This window comes from Anomaloglossus baeobatrachus, chromosome 9, assembly GCF_048569485.1.
Source record: "Anomaloglossus baeobatrachus isolate aAnoBae1 chromosome 9, aAnoBae1.hap1, whole genome shotgun sequence".
NCBI classification, from domain to species: Eukaryota; Metazoa; Chordata; class Amphibia; order Anura; family Aromobatidae; genus Anomaloglossus; species Anomaloglossus baeobatrachus.
Window position 1 is genome coordinate 30,086,873 of NC_134361.1, and position 15,351 is coordinate 30,102,223.

General features: G+C 42.9%; 1 protein-coding gene across 1 annotated transcript; it reads left to right on the plus strand.

Moving 5' to 3' along the window:
- Window positions 1–13,399: 13,399 nt before the first annotated feature.
- LOC142250370 (olfactory receptor 8B8-like) lies at window positions 13,400–14,344 on the plus strand. Its single transcript, XM_075322523.1, has one exon. It carries the CDS (start codon window positions 13,400–13,402, stop codon window positions 14,342–14,344), a length of 945 nt encoding a protein of 314 aa, XP_075178638.1.
- Window positions 14,345–15,351: the final 1,007 nt, after the last annotated feature.

Here is a 15,351-nt window from a genome sequence, read left to right on the forward strand (position 1 = left end):
CTCCAGACCCACAGCAACCGTAACAATATGTGTATGTGTGAGCTAATATATACTGTCAGGGGGAGGGCTTTCTGTTGCCTGGAGATTTATCAGGCTGCCAATAGCAACCAATCACAGCTTAGCTTCTATTTTGCTACAGGTAATTAATCTGAGCTCTGATTGGTTAATATAGGCAACAATTTAATAATTACATTTCTATCTATTTGTTTTGTGGTTTTTGTGTGCAGAATACATTTTTGTTAATACATTCTATTTTGTTAACAGCAGTTATTAACCCGGGCGAAGCCGGGTAGTACAGCTAGTCTCAAATAAATCAGGTTTTAAGGTTGTAGTTATGTTAAACTAGTGATTTGCTGCCCTCTCATGTATTCCACCCTTTGCCGCTCTATACGTCTCAGTGTGTGCCTTCAGCTCGGCCTCCTGTGCCGACAGGTGAGGGCTGGAGGGAGTGGTTCAGCTTTTATCACCTCGTGTTGTGTAACCACAGTATATCTAGTGTACAACTGACCATCTGGATTAAAAAAAAAAAAATCTAAATCTGCTTTAGCAAAGGGCTCATCTAAGACATGATCAAACCTTTCTTTTCCCTGTTGCATCAGATTGATGCAATCATGTAGTGCATGTATGTCTGCTATTTCTTCCTCTATTAAGGAATTTAAAAATAGGTCGCCTTCTGCATCTTTCTCCCTTTTTGAATCCAGTGGCAGGAGTGTAGCTGGATCCAAGACTGTACATTACTTGATTCCTTCATTTGGGAGCTGGAGAATAGTATAACATAGTCAAAGTTGCTGGTCCATTGATATTTGTCTAGGTTATACCTGACTAAAGACATCATTAATATTGTGTTGAGTGTAAAGTGTAACCTTGTAATCAAAAACTATCTCTGTGGCCTTTTCAAGAATGACTTGAACCACAGAAATGGCTCTGATGTAACAGGATGCACCCCTGGTGAGGGAGTCCAGTTTGGCTGTATAATAAGCCACAGATCTCTTCAGTTGGTCATGTTTGGGGGTAAATACTGAAGTAGCATGATGCAGAACACATAAAATGTTTAGTATAGTTAAGTAAATCAAGGACCAGGGCAGAGGTAATTAAAAGTTTGTGAGTAAACGTTTTTGCTCAGCTCCTGATGTTAGATTAAAGGGGTGTGTGGACAGAAAATCATACAGGGGCTGCATAAGGTGGGATGCAGATTGTAATCATGGCTTGCAGTATGATGCCAGATCAAGAAAGTATCTGAGTTGTGTAATGCTTTGGAGCAATTTAAGCTGCTGTATTACCATCTGTCATTCCTCTATGAGATGTTTGGTACTTTTTGATAGGCAGAATCCTACGAAGACTATGTTCTGCTGACACAACTGCAGTTTGTTCTTAGAGGCTTTGCATCCCTGTTCTGCTAGGAAACACAAAAGGACGATGGATGACTTGTGACATGAGATTTGATCAGGCCATCAAACCAATAACTCATCCACATGTTGAAGCAACACAACCATTAAATTGGAGATGTCCTTGTTTGTAAAATGGAGTACATTCCAGCTGTATACATTGTTGGTGAATTTTCATCAGCTCCTGATAACATAGTCCATGTACTATATACTGTTTATAACAATGGGTGAGAGTCAATAAATGCTGGCAGTAACTGCAGAGGCATGGAGAAAAATGTGTTTGCCAAGTCAGTCACCGTAAAATTTGTGGAATAAATCTTTGGTGAGTCTCAAGAAAAAACATTATTTTTCATGAATAACAGACTTGGCTACCACAGTAACTATTAATGTAGGATAGGATTGGTAGAATTACAAACTACTACGGGTTCAGACTGCTGCTATCAATCCCACCTCATGGGACCTTCATGTCCTCAGTCTTAACTAAGAATTGGGCCAGGCCATCTGCTATCTCCTCTCTTACCTCTCCTTCTCCTGCTCTTTGATAAGGCATCACTCCCTTTATCCTATGAGCCTGAATCAATTCCTGCTTCCTCCCTGAGGCTACCTGCAACAGGTCTTTCCCTCACCACTTAGGGCACACTTTCACAAGTCCCTGCCTAATGATTTTATTTAGTTCATCCACAAAAGCAGTTCCCATATTTGTCCTGAGTTATGTCATTTAAAGTTATGGATTGTTCCCTCTGCTTTGTTAGAATCCATTGCTACAGGACTTTACAGTACTCTTCTAAAGTATACATTTACAAATACTCAATTACATATCTAATGATTTAGATATTCTTTTGGCAGTTCCGTTTCCTAAGTTATGATATTTGCAGTTGTGGCACCCCTGAGTACATCAGGGTGCCACAGGGAACTGCATCCTTTCCCCAGGGTGCAGGACCTAGCCCCCATGGTTCCAAGTTCCCAGAAACCGGTGTCACCTCCATCAGCACCACAAATCCCAACCAACACCTCACATCATGACCTGTCAGACACACCAGTGGGTTGGTCTAGCTGAAACAGGGCCACCCACCTAGGGGTCAGGCAGAGTGGTGGGAGGGAGGAAGTGAGCAGTCGAGTGAGAGCCCTCAAAGAGAGAGGAGCTGGGGAGTGTTAGCTCCTGGGGGGGGAGCTAGAAGGACCAAGTTTGGGTCGCAGACGGTGGTCCAGGACCAGAGGAGTCGGGGACCAGTAGCAGTGACATTTGATAAGAGTATCACGGACATAGTCTTGGAGGACTGTCGGCACCAGAAAGCCCAAAAGAACTGACCGATACCGAGCACGACGTGGTACAGGACCCTAGGTCAGAAGCCGATTCAACGTCCTGGCAATTAACTTGCAGAGGAAGGGGACCTTCAAGGACCTTCCCAGAGAGCTCAGAGACTGAGGGCATCAGCACACCGTGGGGGGCATGGTTTTCCAGCAAAAGCAACCCACTGAAGTCCCAAGTGCCAGCCCTTGGGAGCAAGTCTACTCTTCACATAAAAACTGAAGAACGGGACCTTACAACTTCAAGCTATAGGGACCCACACAGACACGAAACTGTGCACAGAGGCAGGCTCCGGATCATTAAGTGACACCGGTGGGACTGGGTACTTGGATGGGCTTCCCGCAGTGGCAGCAGCACTCAGAGACTTTGGTTTACTTACAGTGTGTGTGTCTACTTCCTAAACCTCATCCAACACCACGACTACCCGCAGTGAGTACACTAGTCCCCTGCACCCTGTTGTCACAAATAACCACCAAACACCCTAAGTCCGGGGCCTTCCCTACCTGTGGACGGACTAACATCTGGCTGCATAACTCCATCTGCCCCGGTACTCCTTACAGCAGCGGCGGTACTCCCATTACTGCAACCCACAAGTGGCGTCCCAAACTTCTCCCCTGTAAATAAACCGCTTTTATGGATCAAAATGTCCGCCAAGCCAGGTCCGGACGACCTCCTCAAGCCACAATCCCAGATCCTGGATCCGAGCAGCACGACTAACACCGGGGCGGTACACAGTATTATCTTTCCCTTTTGCATCTTACAATGTCTCGAGGCCATGCCAGGTACAAGTATACTGTATGTAACCTGTATCTATTGGATCTGTCTAAAGAAAGGTGTGAAGATCGGAGGATGTGGGTTGTATTAATCACCTAGGCAGGTTAACGATGCAATCATTTTTATTTCTACTGTACACAGTCTTACAAAAACTCCGAATAGATGGCCACAATGTGATGATCCCAGTTCACAATATACAAAACCGAGATCAGTAGTTCCCGTGCCCCTGTACCAGGCAATACCCACTGTCTCCTAAGTTTTCGTTGGCCCAGAGCTTTTGTATCTCCCGCCAGTATAATCTGCAGTCACAGCCTATGCTCCTCCAGACAACTAATACTATGACCATAGCATGTGTATCCAACTCCAACCAGCAACAACAGTCATTATGCTTCTCCAGACAACAGATATCATAACTGTAGCTTGTGTATGCCGCTCCAGCTGGCAACAATAGTCCTTATCCTCCTCCAGACCATGGATATCAGGACAGTAGCATGTGTATCCAGCTCCTATTTCTATAGTCCTTTCATGGGTACCAGGACCTGGCAGCAACAAAATCTCTTTGCCCCTCCACAACACAGCACCAACTACATCCACACATGTGTCTCCCAGCTTTTCTACCTTTTTTGGGATCAGCCCCCTGGTTAAAGAGAGGAGATCACAACCCACCCCTTCAACCTTTGTTTAATGTGACTCCAAGTATGAAGGAGGGTAGTCTCCGACCAGCCTGCCGGATTGTGAATCAGGGAGTCCCTCTGCAGAGGGGAACAATAGATGCACAACCACCAGATGCAGGACAATGAGTCCAAGAAGGCCAACTAACATGACACACTTTTAAAACCCTTTCACCCATCCAATTATTTTTAGACAAGTTACCTTAAGCCCGCTTTACACGCTGCAATGTGTCGGTGGGGTCACGTCGTAAGTGATGCACATCCAGCATTGTAAGATACATTGCAGTGTGTAACAGCTACGTGCGATTGAATGGTAAAACGTTCATCGCACGCACATCGTTCATTTCTCTAGAATTGAACGTTAGGTTGTTCATCGTACCCGGGGTAGCACACATCGCAGTGTGTGACACGCAGGGAATGATGAACAGATCTTACCTGCGTCCAGCCGCTCCCGGCCGGCAATGCGGAAGGAAGGAAGGAGGTGGGCGGGATGTTTACGTCCCGCTCATCTCTGCCCCCCTGCTTCTATTGGCCGGCTGCCATGTGACGTCGATGTGACGCCGAACGTCCCTCACACTCCAGGAAGTGGACATTCGCCGCCCACATCGAGGTCGTATGGACGGGTAAGTACGTGTGACGGGGGTTACTCGTTCGTGCGACACGTTCAACAAATTGAACGTGCCGCACATACGATGGGGGCGGTTACGATCGCATACGATATCGTATGCTGGATCGTAAGGTGTAAAGCAGGCTTTAAGCTGACAAGCAAGCCCATCTCTAATGAAAAAAAAAACACCAAGATCAACATAACCATTGCTCCGTGCTGGAGAAAGTCCAATAGTCTTTAGTTTGTGGCCAGTTCCTCACAAAGGGAATAGACTTCTTGTCAGGGTTAGGAAGCTGTTTCAGCAAAGCTAACTGATCACCTGGACTCCAGGGCCTGTACTCACTAGTTGTAATCACCCTTTGAGGAAGGACAGTCACTCGTTCCTGAGGAGTACTAGTCAAAGCCCCCCCTAGTGTCTTTGTGGTGCCGTCTGTGAGCCCCACAAATTGTATCACTCTTGTCCTCCTCCCCATTGTATGTCAACAGACAGGGGGGAGATGGAGTGTTGTCTACTTTATCTACTACATTTGTTTTAATCACCACAGGCACTTTAGGAGCATTTCGGACATTGGCCTTAGGTCTAGGTGCTCCAAATTGAGGCAACTGTCTTTCAGTCCTTGACTCTATACTGTGCATACTATGGATGTCCACCATTTGGTCCTTTATAGGCAGGAGGTACTGATGGTTGTGTCTGATTAAATATGTCTGGTCCACTATCAAAACGTTCTTAGAACACTTGCCTGTAGTAGTTTGTCCATACACCTCTCTAATGCGTTCCTCAGATACTTTCTTTAACTGATCAGTTTTAAACTTCTTGTAGCCAAGCACACAGCCCTCTCATCAACAGCCACTACTTAGGCACATCCAGACCACCCTCTGGGGGGCATTCCAGGCTTTTTCAACATTCATTTAATAATCTATTACAGCATTCTTGCCTTCACATTCTCTGACCACTCTTTTTGCTGTCTTTAGTTGAGGTTTTTGTCTCCATCTACCTGGCAAGATTGCATACTTGCCCGCATGCCCCCTGTAGAAATATGTATATGCTGTATGGCCTCTAGGGGCCTCTAGGGGTCTCTCTTCTTGTATGTGTTTACAAGCAAGTGGGAACTCGCTGGTACTGCAGACAGAGTGCAGGCAGCAGGGAGAGATGCAATGGCTGACAATACCACCTAATAAATAGCCTGAAGATCTCCACTGAGTGTGATTACTGAGAGACACAACAACAGAACATGGTGGCAGCTGGGCACAGAACCTTCATGTGACACCTGCAAATCCTCAGAGCTTGTGTGTGAGACTGGGACTGTACAGAACATCATAGCAACTGTGAGTACAGATTTCCTGTCATTATACAAGATGGAGACTGGTCTGAAGCCCCCTCAGAAACTGGATGTCTCATCATGTAATCTATCCCAGACATGGAGACACTGGAAAGAGGAGTTTTCTCTGTATGTGGATCTGACAGTGGCCCCCAGTGATGACAAATGTGAAGTAAAGCTATTTTATTACTTAATTGGGGAAAAAGGCAGAGAACTAGCCCAGACCTTACTGTCAGACACAGACACTCTCATCCTAGCAGACATTGTGGAGGCAGAGAACTAGCCCAGACCTTACTGCCAGACACAGACCACCTCGTCCTAGCAGAGATTGTGGAGGCAGAGAACTAGCCCAGACCTTACTGCCAGACACAGACCACCTCGTCCTAGCAGACATTGTGGAGGCAGAGAACTAGCCCAGCCCTTACTGCCAGACACAGACCGCCTCGTCCTAGCAGACATTGTGGAGGCAGAGAACTAGCCCAGCCCTTACTGCCAGACACAGACCGCCTCGTCCTAGCAGACATTGTGGAGGCAAAGAACTAGCCCAGACCTTACTGCCAGACACAGACCACCTCATCCTAGCAGACATTGTGGAGGCAGAGAACTAGCCCAGACCTTACTGCCAGACACAGACCGCCTCGTCCTAGCAGACATTGTGGAGGCAAAGAACTAGCCCAGACCTTACTGCCAGTCACAGACCACCTCATCCTAGCAGACATTGTGGAGGCAGAGAACTAGCCCAGACCTTACTGCCAGACACAGACCGCCTCGTCTAAGCAGACATTGTGGAGGCAAAGAACTAGCCCAGACCTTACTGCCAGACACAGACTGCCTCATCCTAGCAGAGATTGTGGAGGCATTTGATAAGCACTGTGACCCCAAGAGAAATGAGACTGTGGAGAGATACAAGTTTTTCACAAGACAGCAGGCGGATGGTGAAAATCTAGACAGATATGTGACAGAGCTGAGGACATTGGCTGCAACGTGTGGCTTTGGGGAAATCAGAGATAGCCTCATAAGAGACAGAATTGTATGTGGCATTATGGATACTCGCCTCAGAGAATGTTTACTCAGAGACGAAGAGCTGACCTTAGAGAGATGCATGCAAATCTGCAGGGCTGCAGAGCTGACAAAGCGCAGCCTGAAGATGATGGCAGGCACCAGTGAGAATGATGATGATGATGATGAGGTACATGCAGTATCTATGAGAGGAAAGACAAGACCAAGCTCCCCTATAAGCACGATCCACTGCAAATATTGTGGTAAGAGACATAAGAGAGACAAGACCAAGTGTGCAGCATATGGCGAAACCTGCAGGTTATGTGGCAAGAAGAATCATTTCTCAGCTGTCTGCAGGCTGGGAACAAGCAAACAGCATGGACAGGTCCACACTGTGACACCAGACACTGACCGTGCAGAGGACATTACATGGCTACAGCTGCAACCTGCAACAGAGGATGTCAGTGTAATCAGGCAGCCATAGTCAAGGATGCCAAGCAGCTCTATGCAACCTTCTTGTTGGATGAGAAGCCCATTAGATTTCAGCTGGATTGTGGAGCAAGCTGCAATGTCATTCCAAGTGCTCTGCTGAACAAACAGGTTTCCATTGAGCCAACGGATAAGGTACTGGTGATGTACAACAAGAGTGTTCTGAAACCTATGGGGACACGTAAACTCAAAATACGGAACCCATGTAACAGGAAAAGTTACAGAGCTGAATTTACCGTGCTGCATGGTGGGAACCATGTACCATTACTGGGAGTAAAAGCAGTGCAGGCAATGGACTTAATAAAAGTACAGTCTCAGAACATTATGTTTGTTGAGGTTCCCCAGGATATACCAAATCCCAAACTAAATGCAGAGCGCAATTTGGACTTTCAAAAAATAAAAATGGAGTATGCTGATTTATTTGAAGGTGATGGATGTTTTGAAGGTAAATACAGGCTAGAAATTGATAAAACTGTACAGCCTACCAGATTATCTACAAGAAGGGTGCCTGTAGCTTTAATGCAACCACTGAAAGTAGAGCTACAAGATTTACAGAAAAGAGGCATGATAGCACCAGTCCAGAAGAGCACAGATTGGATCAGCAGTTTGGTCATAGTGCAGAAACCATCAGGCAAGTTAAGAATATGCATTGATCCGAAGCCCCTCAACAAGGCGCTGAAAAGAAATCATTACCCAATGCCGACATTAGACGATGTTCTCCCAGATCTATCAAAGGCTAAAATATTTTCTGTATGTGATGTCAAAAATGGATTCTGGCATGTGGAACTTGCTGAAGAATCAAGTTTATTGACAACATTTTCTTCACCATTTTGACGCTATAAATGGCTGAGACTGCCCATGGGACTAAAACCTGCTCCGGAGATGTTCCAGCAGAAATTGATGCAGGCTTTGGAAGGACTTCCTGGAGTAAAAACAATAGCAGATGATATCCTTATAGTGGGAGAAGGCGAAGATATGGAATCTGCAATCAAGGATCATGATCAGAAAATGATACAATTTTTGGACCGATGTAGAGCAAAACAAATAAAGCTGAACGTGGACAAATTCAAACTGAAAATGACAGAGTTGCATATATTGGACATCTTCTGACCTCAAATGGTGTAAAAGTGGATCCAGAAAAGGTGAGAGCAATTCAAGATTTGCCAACCCCAACTGATGTGTGTGGAGTGCAACGATTTCTGGGCATGGTAAATTATCTCTCCAAATTTTGCAAGCATCTGTCAGATATGTGTGAGCCACTTAGACAGCTAACCCACAAAGATGTGCTCTGGGAATGGACAGAAAACCAGGAAACTGCTTTCCGGTCAGTAAAGAAGGCTATTGCAGATGCAGCAACCCTGAAGTATTTCGACCCAGATCGAGAAGTGGTGGACAATGTGATGCTTCAGAAAAAGGCCTTGGAGCTACACTAATGCAGAACAAACAGCCAATCACGTTTGGAAGCAGAGCCCTAACAACAACAGAGCAGGGATATGCTCAGATTGAGAAGGAGTTACTGGCTGTGGTATTTGGGATGGAGAAGTTTCACCAGTACACCTATGGTCGACGAGTAACAGTGCAATCTGATCACAAGCCATTGGAGAGCATTACAAAGAAACCACTACTAAATGCCCCAAAGAGACTACAGCGCATGCTGTTACGACTTCAGAAATACGATTTTGACATCTGTTACTGTCCAGGAAGAGACTTACTGATTGCAGATACTCTAAGCAGAGTATACCTACCTGTCACAAATGATGAGGAGAATGAAATTGAAACCATCAATATGTGTGACTATCTGGCGGTGTCAAAAGACAAGTTTAAGCAAATACAGACTTGTACAGAGAAGGATAAAATACTCCAGATCTTAAAGACTGTCATCTTGCAGGGCTGGCCAAAATACAAGCAGCATGCACCTAGGGAAGTTTCTCCATTCTTCCCCATAAGAGATGAACTGTCAGTGCAGCAAGGAATCATCTTTAAAGGAGACAGAGCTGTTATACCAGAAGCACTCAGGAGAGACATACTGGAAACACTGCACTCTTCGCACTTAGGCAGGGAAGGATGTCTACGGCGAGCAAGAGAATCTATTTTTTGGCCAGGAATGAATGACCACATTAAAAACTATATAGCACAATGTGAAATATGTGCATCCTGCAGTGATAAGCAACAAAAGGAGACATTGCAACCTCATGAAATTCCACAGAGGCCTTGGTCAAAAGTTGGAACAGATGTGTTCACATGGAATGACAAAGAATACCTGATTACAGTGGGCTATTTATCTAACTTTTGGGAGATTGATTTGTTACAGGACACAAGGGCGAGAACAGTGATTAAAAAACTCAAGGCCCATTTTGCCAGGTATGGCATTCCAGATATCGTGTTCTCTGACAATGCTGCTCAGTTTACTTCAGAAGAGTTTAAAACTTTCAGCAAGAGATGGGAATTTGAACACCAGACGTCTACTCCAAGATATCCACAGAGTAATGGCAAAGCAGAGTCTGCAGTAAAAACGGCCAAAAGACTCCTTAAAAAAGCAAAACAGGCAGGTACTGATGTATATCTGTCTATACTGGATCATAGAAACACACCCACCCAAGGCATAGACAGCAGTCTGGCACAGAGGCTCATGAATAGACGTACAAAGACACTCATACCAACCGCTAGTCATCTGTTAAAGCCAAAGTTGGTGGGAAACATCAAAGCTCAACTAATGAAAAATCAAGATAGACAAGCTTTCTATTACAATAAATCTGCAAAGGATCTGCCAGATCTCCAGAGGAATGACAACATACGGCTGCAGCCAAGCAGCAAATATGACAAACACTGGCAAAAGGCAAAGGTTGTCCAGAAACTAGGACCTCGGTCCTACGAAATTGTAACAGAAGACGGAAGAAGCCTAAGGAGCAATAGGAGATATTTGAGGAAAACACAAGAACACGATGATTCATGGCCTTTTGAACAATATCCTGATACCCAAGATAACGAGGCAGCAAGTCCAAGCCAAGTACCAACAGTGACTGCTGACCATCAGGGTGAGACTGTGAACCAGAGACAGGCAATATCAGAAGGCACATTACCAGAATCAGAACAACTACCAGAGGTGGACATTGACACTTCTTATGTTACTAGGGCCGGCAGAATGGTCAGAAAGCCTGCGCACCTCAAGGATTATATCTAACTGTATATATTGTAATTCTCTTTTACTTGGTCAGATTAACTTGTGTTTATTAAGTTTTATTGTTATTCTTGTTTAAAGAGAAAGGATGTAGCAATATGTATATGCTGTATGGCCTCTAGGGGCCTCTAGGGGTCTCTCTTCTTGTATGTGTTTACAAGCAAGTGGGAACTCGCTGGTACGGGAGACAGAGTGCAGGCAGCAGGGAGAGATGTTATGGCTGACAATAGCACCTAATAAATAGCCTGAAGATCTCCACTGAGTGTGATTACTGAGAGACACAACAACAGAACACCCCCCTCATGTCTTTACCACTCTAGAAGCTTGTTTCTCAGTGCCAGCATACTTTTTTTATGTGTAGGTCTGAATCCAAGCCCCTTTAAGCAGACTACAAGATACTCCGTATGTTGATTCTTCTCAACAGCCAAACAAGACACAGCAACACTAGTAATGCTCAAAGTATGAGTTCCAATATATTCAATACATGCACTAATTTCATGACATACACACAGTTGAAGAAGGCATATTGTATCTCTTTAGTTCTTGAACCAGACTACTTAATGCAAAATAGCTCACCCAAAATGGAGGAGGACTAAACTCACAGTGAAAGTGAGGCCCAAATGTAAGGATAAGCTTCTTACATGATGTTTCAGCTTTCTATTCCCTGTCACTAGAGAGTTCTTCCTCACTCGAGATCCAGAAGGTACAATGCACATCTGGTCCCTTTATGGACATATAATTTCTGTGAGAGAAATCAATTCTCTTCTATTGCTTTTTGAACTCCAAATAATAAGATATGTTTTGAGCACTCAGGAAATCAGCAGCACAACCATGCAATGTTGTATAAAGCAGCATTTCTGGTTTATTAATGCCCAAGCAAGCAATTAAATGCAGTCATAAACAAAGAAAACATCCCACTGAAAGATGTAGACAATAGGAATTTAGAACTGTTAAACTTATCCATACAACAGTGTTAACTATTGATCACCATGAAACAAGAGTTATGTGATAAGATGGGTACACAGAGACAATATGCAGTATATTCTCTTATATCCTCCTGGACTGTTTATTCATTCCCAAAATTCTCAGTTCCCAGGTCAACTGTGTTATAAGAGAAGACAAATTTTTACATTAGGAGGAGAGAAAAGTTGCTACTCATAAGATTACAGGTGCGTATTCGCTTACCACTATTAGATTGGTTCCTGTGTCCGGAGTCCTTCTGAGTGTGTGCGCATGCGTGGTCTCTAAGCTGATGTGTCCCGAAGCCCGTGCATGCACTATTTCACTCTGACTTCTGATGCAACGCCTTTCTGATCTCATTGATATGCGCACGCGCCGCACAAACAGTCTGCTAGGACTTTCCCACACTGGAGCGCTCAGGCGCCACAATCACAGCTGCGGCCACTAATGATTATGTTTCGTGCATATAAAAATTCCAGGATTGCACACAGTATAGAGGTATCCCCCCCCCCTCCGAGATAGCTGTCTCATCATATGGCAGTCTGAATATCAAAAAAAGAAACGTACGTTGGGGTTTTCACTTATGTTATGGGTAGAGGTTAACTATATGGGTTTCTCTTTTAAGCAACCTGAGGTTTTTGGGCTGGTTCAGGCTACAGACTGCACAGGCACCTTATTGACTTTGTATTTATGAATTGATATATGCCTAACTAACAATGCCTATCTGGTCTGGTCGCTGCATTGAACTGTCTATAGTTAGCTTAGGCTTTTAGCCACTTTATATGCACAGACACTTTATTTTCTTATTTGATTAAGTCTTGACTTATACTTATGCGACCACTACCCTTACATAATTATTTGTCCATCTATTGACACAATATTACGTAGACATATTCTTGCCACTTTTATAAGATTATATGCATTTATCATGTCTTCTCTGTCCAGTCTAAATGTAATTTTTGATCAATACAGTTTTTTGACATTTAAACTATTTGACATCAAAATAAATTATCTGCATGCTATACTCCCTGTCCTTCTGGGTTTTTTTGTCATAAGATTCCATGCAGGTAGTAGGAAATAGGAGGGAGGAGCTAAAAGCACAGCTAATCCCTATTCCTTTTCGCTTTCAAAAATACAGGAAATATTTTATCAATAGCAACTTTCCTCACATCCTAGTTTAAAAATCGGTCTTCTCTAAAAACAAATTTTATCTGTGAATTGAGAATTTTTGAGACTGAATGATCAAAGGAGAAAAAAGCAGATTTCCCTAATAAGATATCTTACAAAGCGTCCTATTTCATGTGTACATTTGATTTATGAAATAAACATTAAAACGACAGTCCGTCTTTTGCATAAAATACAAAAACAAAATAAATTTAATTTGCTTAAACTTCATCTAAAAATATCTGGTAATTACCGTAAATGGTTTCTGAAACAAAAATATTTTCTATTTCAGAATTATTAAATCTGTATACACTTGAGTGTTCTACACCCCAGAGAAACTCTCTCAGGATTGGCCGCTTTTATTTAAATATTTCATTTCAGTAGATACCTTAGATGAGTTAAAAATGTGATTGAGGAATAATCAGGGTCACTGATTTTATTTTGAAATTCCTTTTTTCAACTTCAATTTCTTTTCGAAAAATATTTTAGACGTTTTTAATATTATTTCCTGCTTACTTTCTCACAAACATTTCATTGTAAAGTAATGAATCACACAAATATAAGTGCAGTAACATATTTTATCATCTCTGGGATTTCTGATGACCCTATGATAAAAGTTCTCATTTTCCTTCTGGTTTTGATCATTTATCTTCTCACTCTTGCCGGAAACTTGACACTTCTTCTGCTAGTCAGTCTAGACCGTCACCTCCACACCCCGATGTATTTCTTCCTATGTAACCTATCTATTCTAGACATCATTTGCTCAACGAACAACCTGAATAACATTCTTATATCTTTCTTATCGGGAGATAACACTGTCTCGGTTATTGGATGTATAGTGCAGATCTTCATATTTTTGTCTAGGACGTGTGGTGAACTTTTAATCCTGGCTGCAATGGGTTATGACCGATATGTGGCTATTTGTAACCCTTTGCGATATCACATGATAATGAATGCTAGAACATGTGCACTACTGGCCATCGCATGCTGGGTATTGGGCACGGTCGAAAGCATCCCGATATTTTTAGGGTTACTGAAGTTCTCTTGTTACAAATCAAACAAGGTCAACCACTTCTTCTGTGATATAATGCCCGTGCTGACGATGTCTTGCAGTGATACACATTTCCTAGACCTTTACATACTCACTATGGGAGTAGGAATTTCAGCTTTTTCTCCTTGTGCTATAACTTTTATTTCCTATGTCTTCATTATTGGAACAATATTGAAGATCCGTTCCACCACCGGCAGACGTAAAGCCTTCTACACATGTTCTTCACATCTCACGGTTGTCATTCTCCTCTACACCACTCTTGCCATTCAATACCTGAGGCCACATTCAATGGTCAATTTAGACTCAAACAAAGTTATGTCTCTGTTTAACACAGCAGCTTTACCTATAATAAACCCATTGATCTATAGTTTAAAAAATAAAGATGTCAAAGCCGCTTTACGAAAAAGGGTGGGATCTTCTATACCAACAAATCGGTAAGAGTCGAAAATTTGACTTCTCAGATTCATTGTTTCTTTAAAGAATTTCATATACAATCTACGAATTGGTTATTCATTTATGATGTGTATTAGTTTTGAAGTTGCAATCAAATTATTTACCTTTCATGGAAGATAAGATAAATTTTCAAAATTTACGATATTTTCGTAATTCGTTGCTGTTTGCAACAAAACAGTCAAGGGAGAGCTCAACACAGCTAATGTAACAAGCGGTTTCTCGAATTTCAGCACAAAACACCAAGTGTTACTGACAACTACCATTTCAGAATAATTGAACCCCTTCATCACAGGCACCTTTTATGCTTAGTAGAGTACCTCTGGCTGTTATAACCTGTTGTAGACGTGAGGCAAAGCCAGACACCAGCTTCTGGAAGCCTATAAGAAAAATCTTACCCCATTCCTCATGAGCTATGGCTTTCAGCTCACTTATATTGTTGGGATTATGTGCTGCAACTGCATTCTTCAAATCCCATCAAAGAGTTTTCATACAGTGCAACTGTGTCAACATCCAGAATTTTTCACGACTTCTTCTTGAACTGAACCTTTGTACATCTTAAGGCATTCTTGGGATTTTTGTTCTACTGAAAGGTCCAATGATGTCGAAGGTTCAGCTTTCTTCAAATCAGGTATGATATTTTCTCTTATACTTTCTTTTTTTTTTAAATTCTTTATTTATACAACAGACCCTTACAAACCATAAAGCAGTCAGTTGACAAAATAGACACAAACAGTTGAACAGAGTTTGGGAAAATACATCTCAATACAAAATCACTAACATCTGAGCCAACCCCACAAATTGTCAAACGGGTCCGTTCTTTTACAATTTTTATCATAGACAAGAAAGAAAAGTACCGAAAAGGAGGCAAAAGTGCCTAAAGATCACTCAGACATCTCTCAACAGGGAAGAGTTTGCACCAGCTGAGAGAAAGGAAAGGGGGAGGAATGTAGAGGAAGAGTGGAAAGAGAAAGGGATAAGGCAGAGCGGGAGGA

Bases quoted from the DNA above. Each gene is read 5' to 3' on its own strand.
- LOC142250370 (XM_075322523.1), top strand. From the start codon at position 13,400: ATGAATCACACAAATATAAGTGCAGTAACATATTTTATCATCTCTGGG.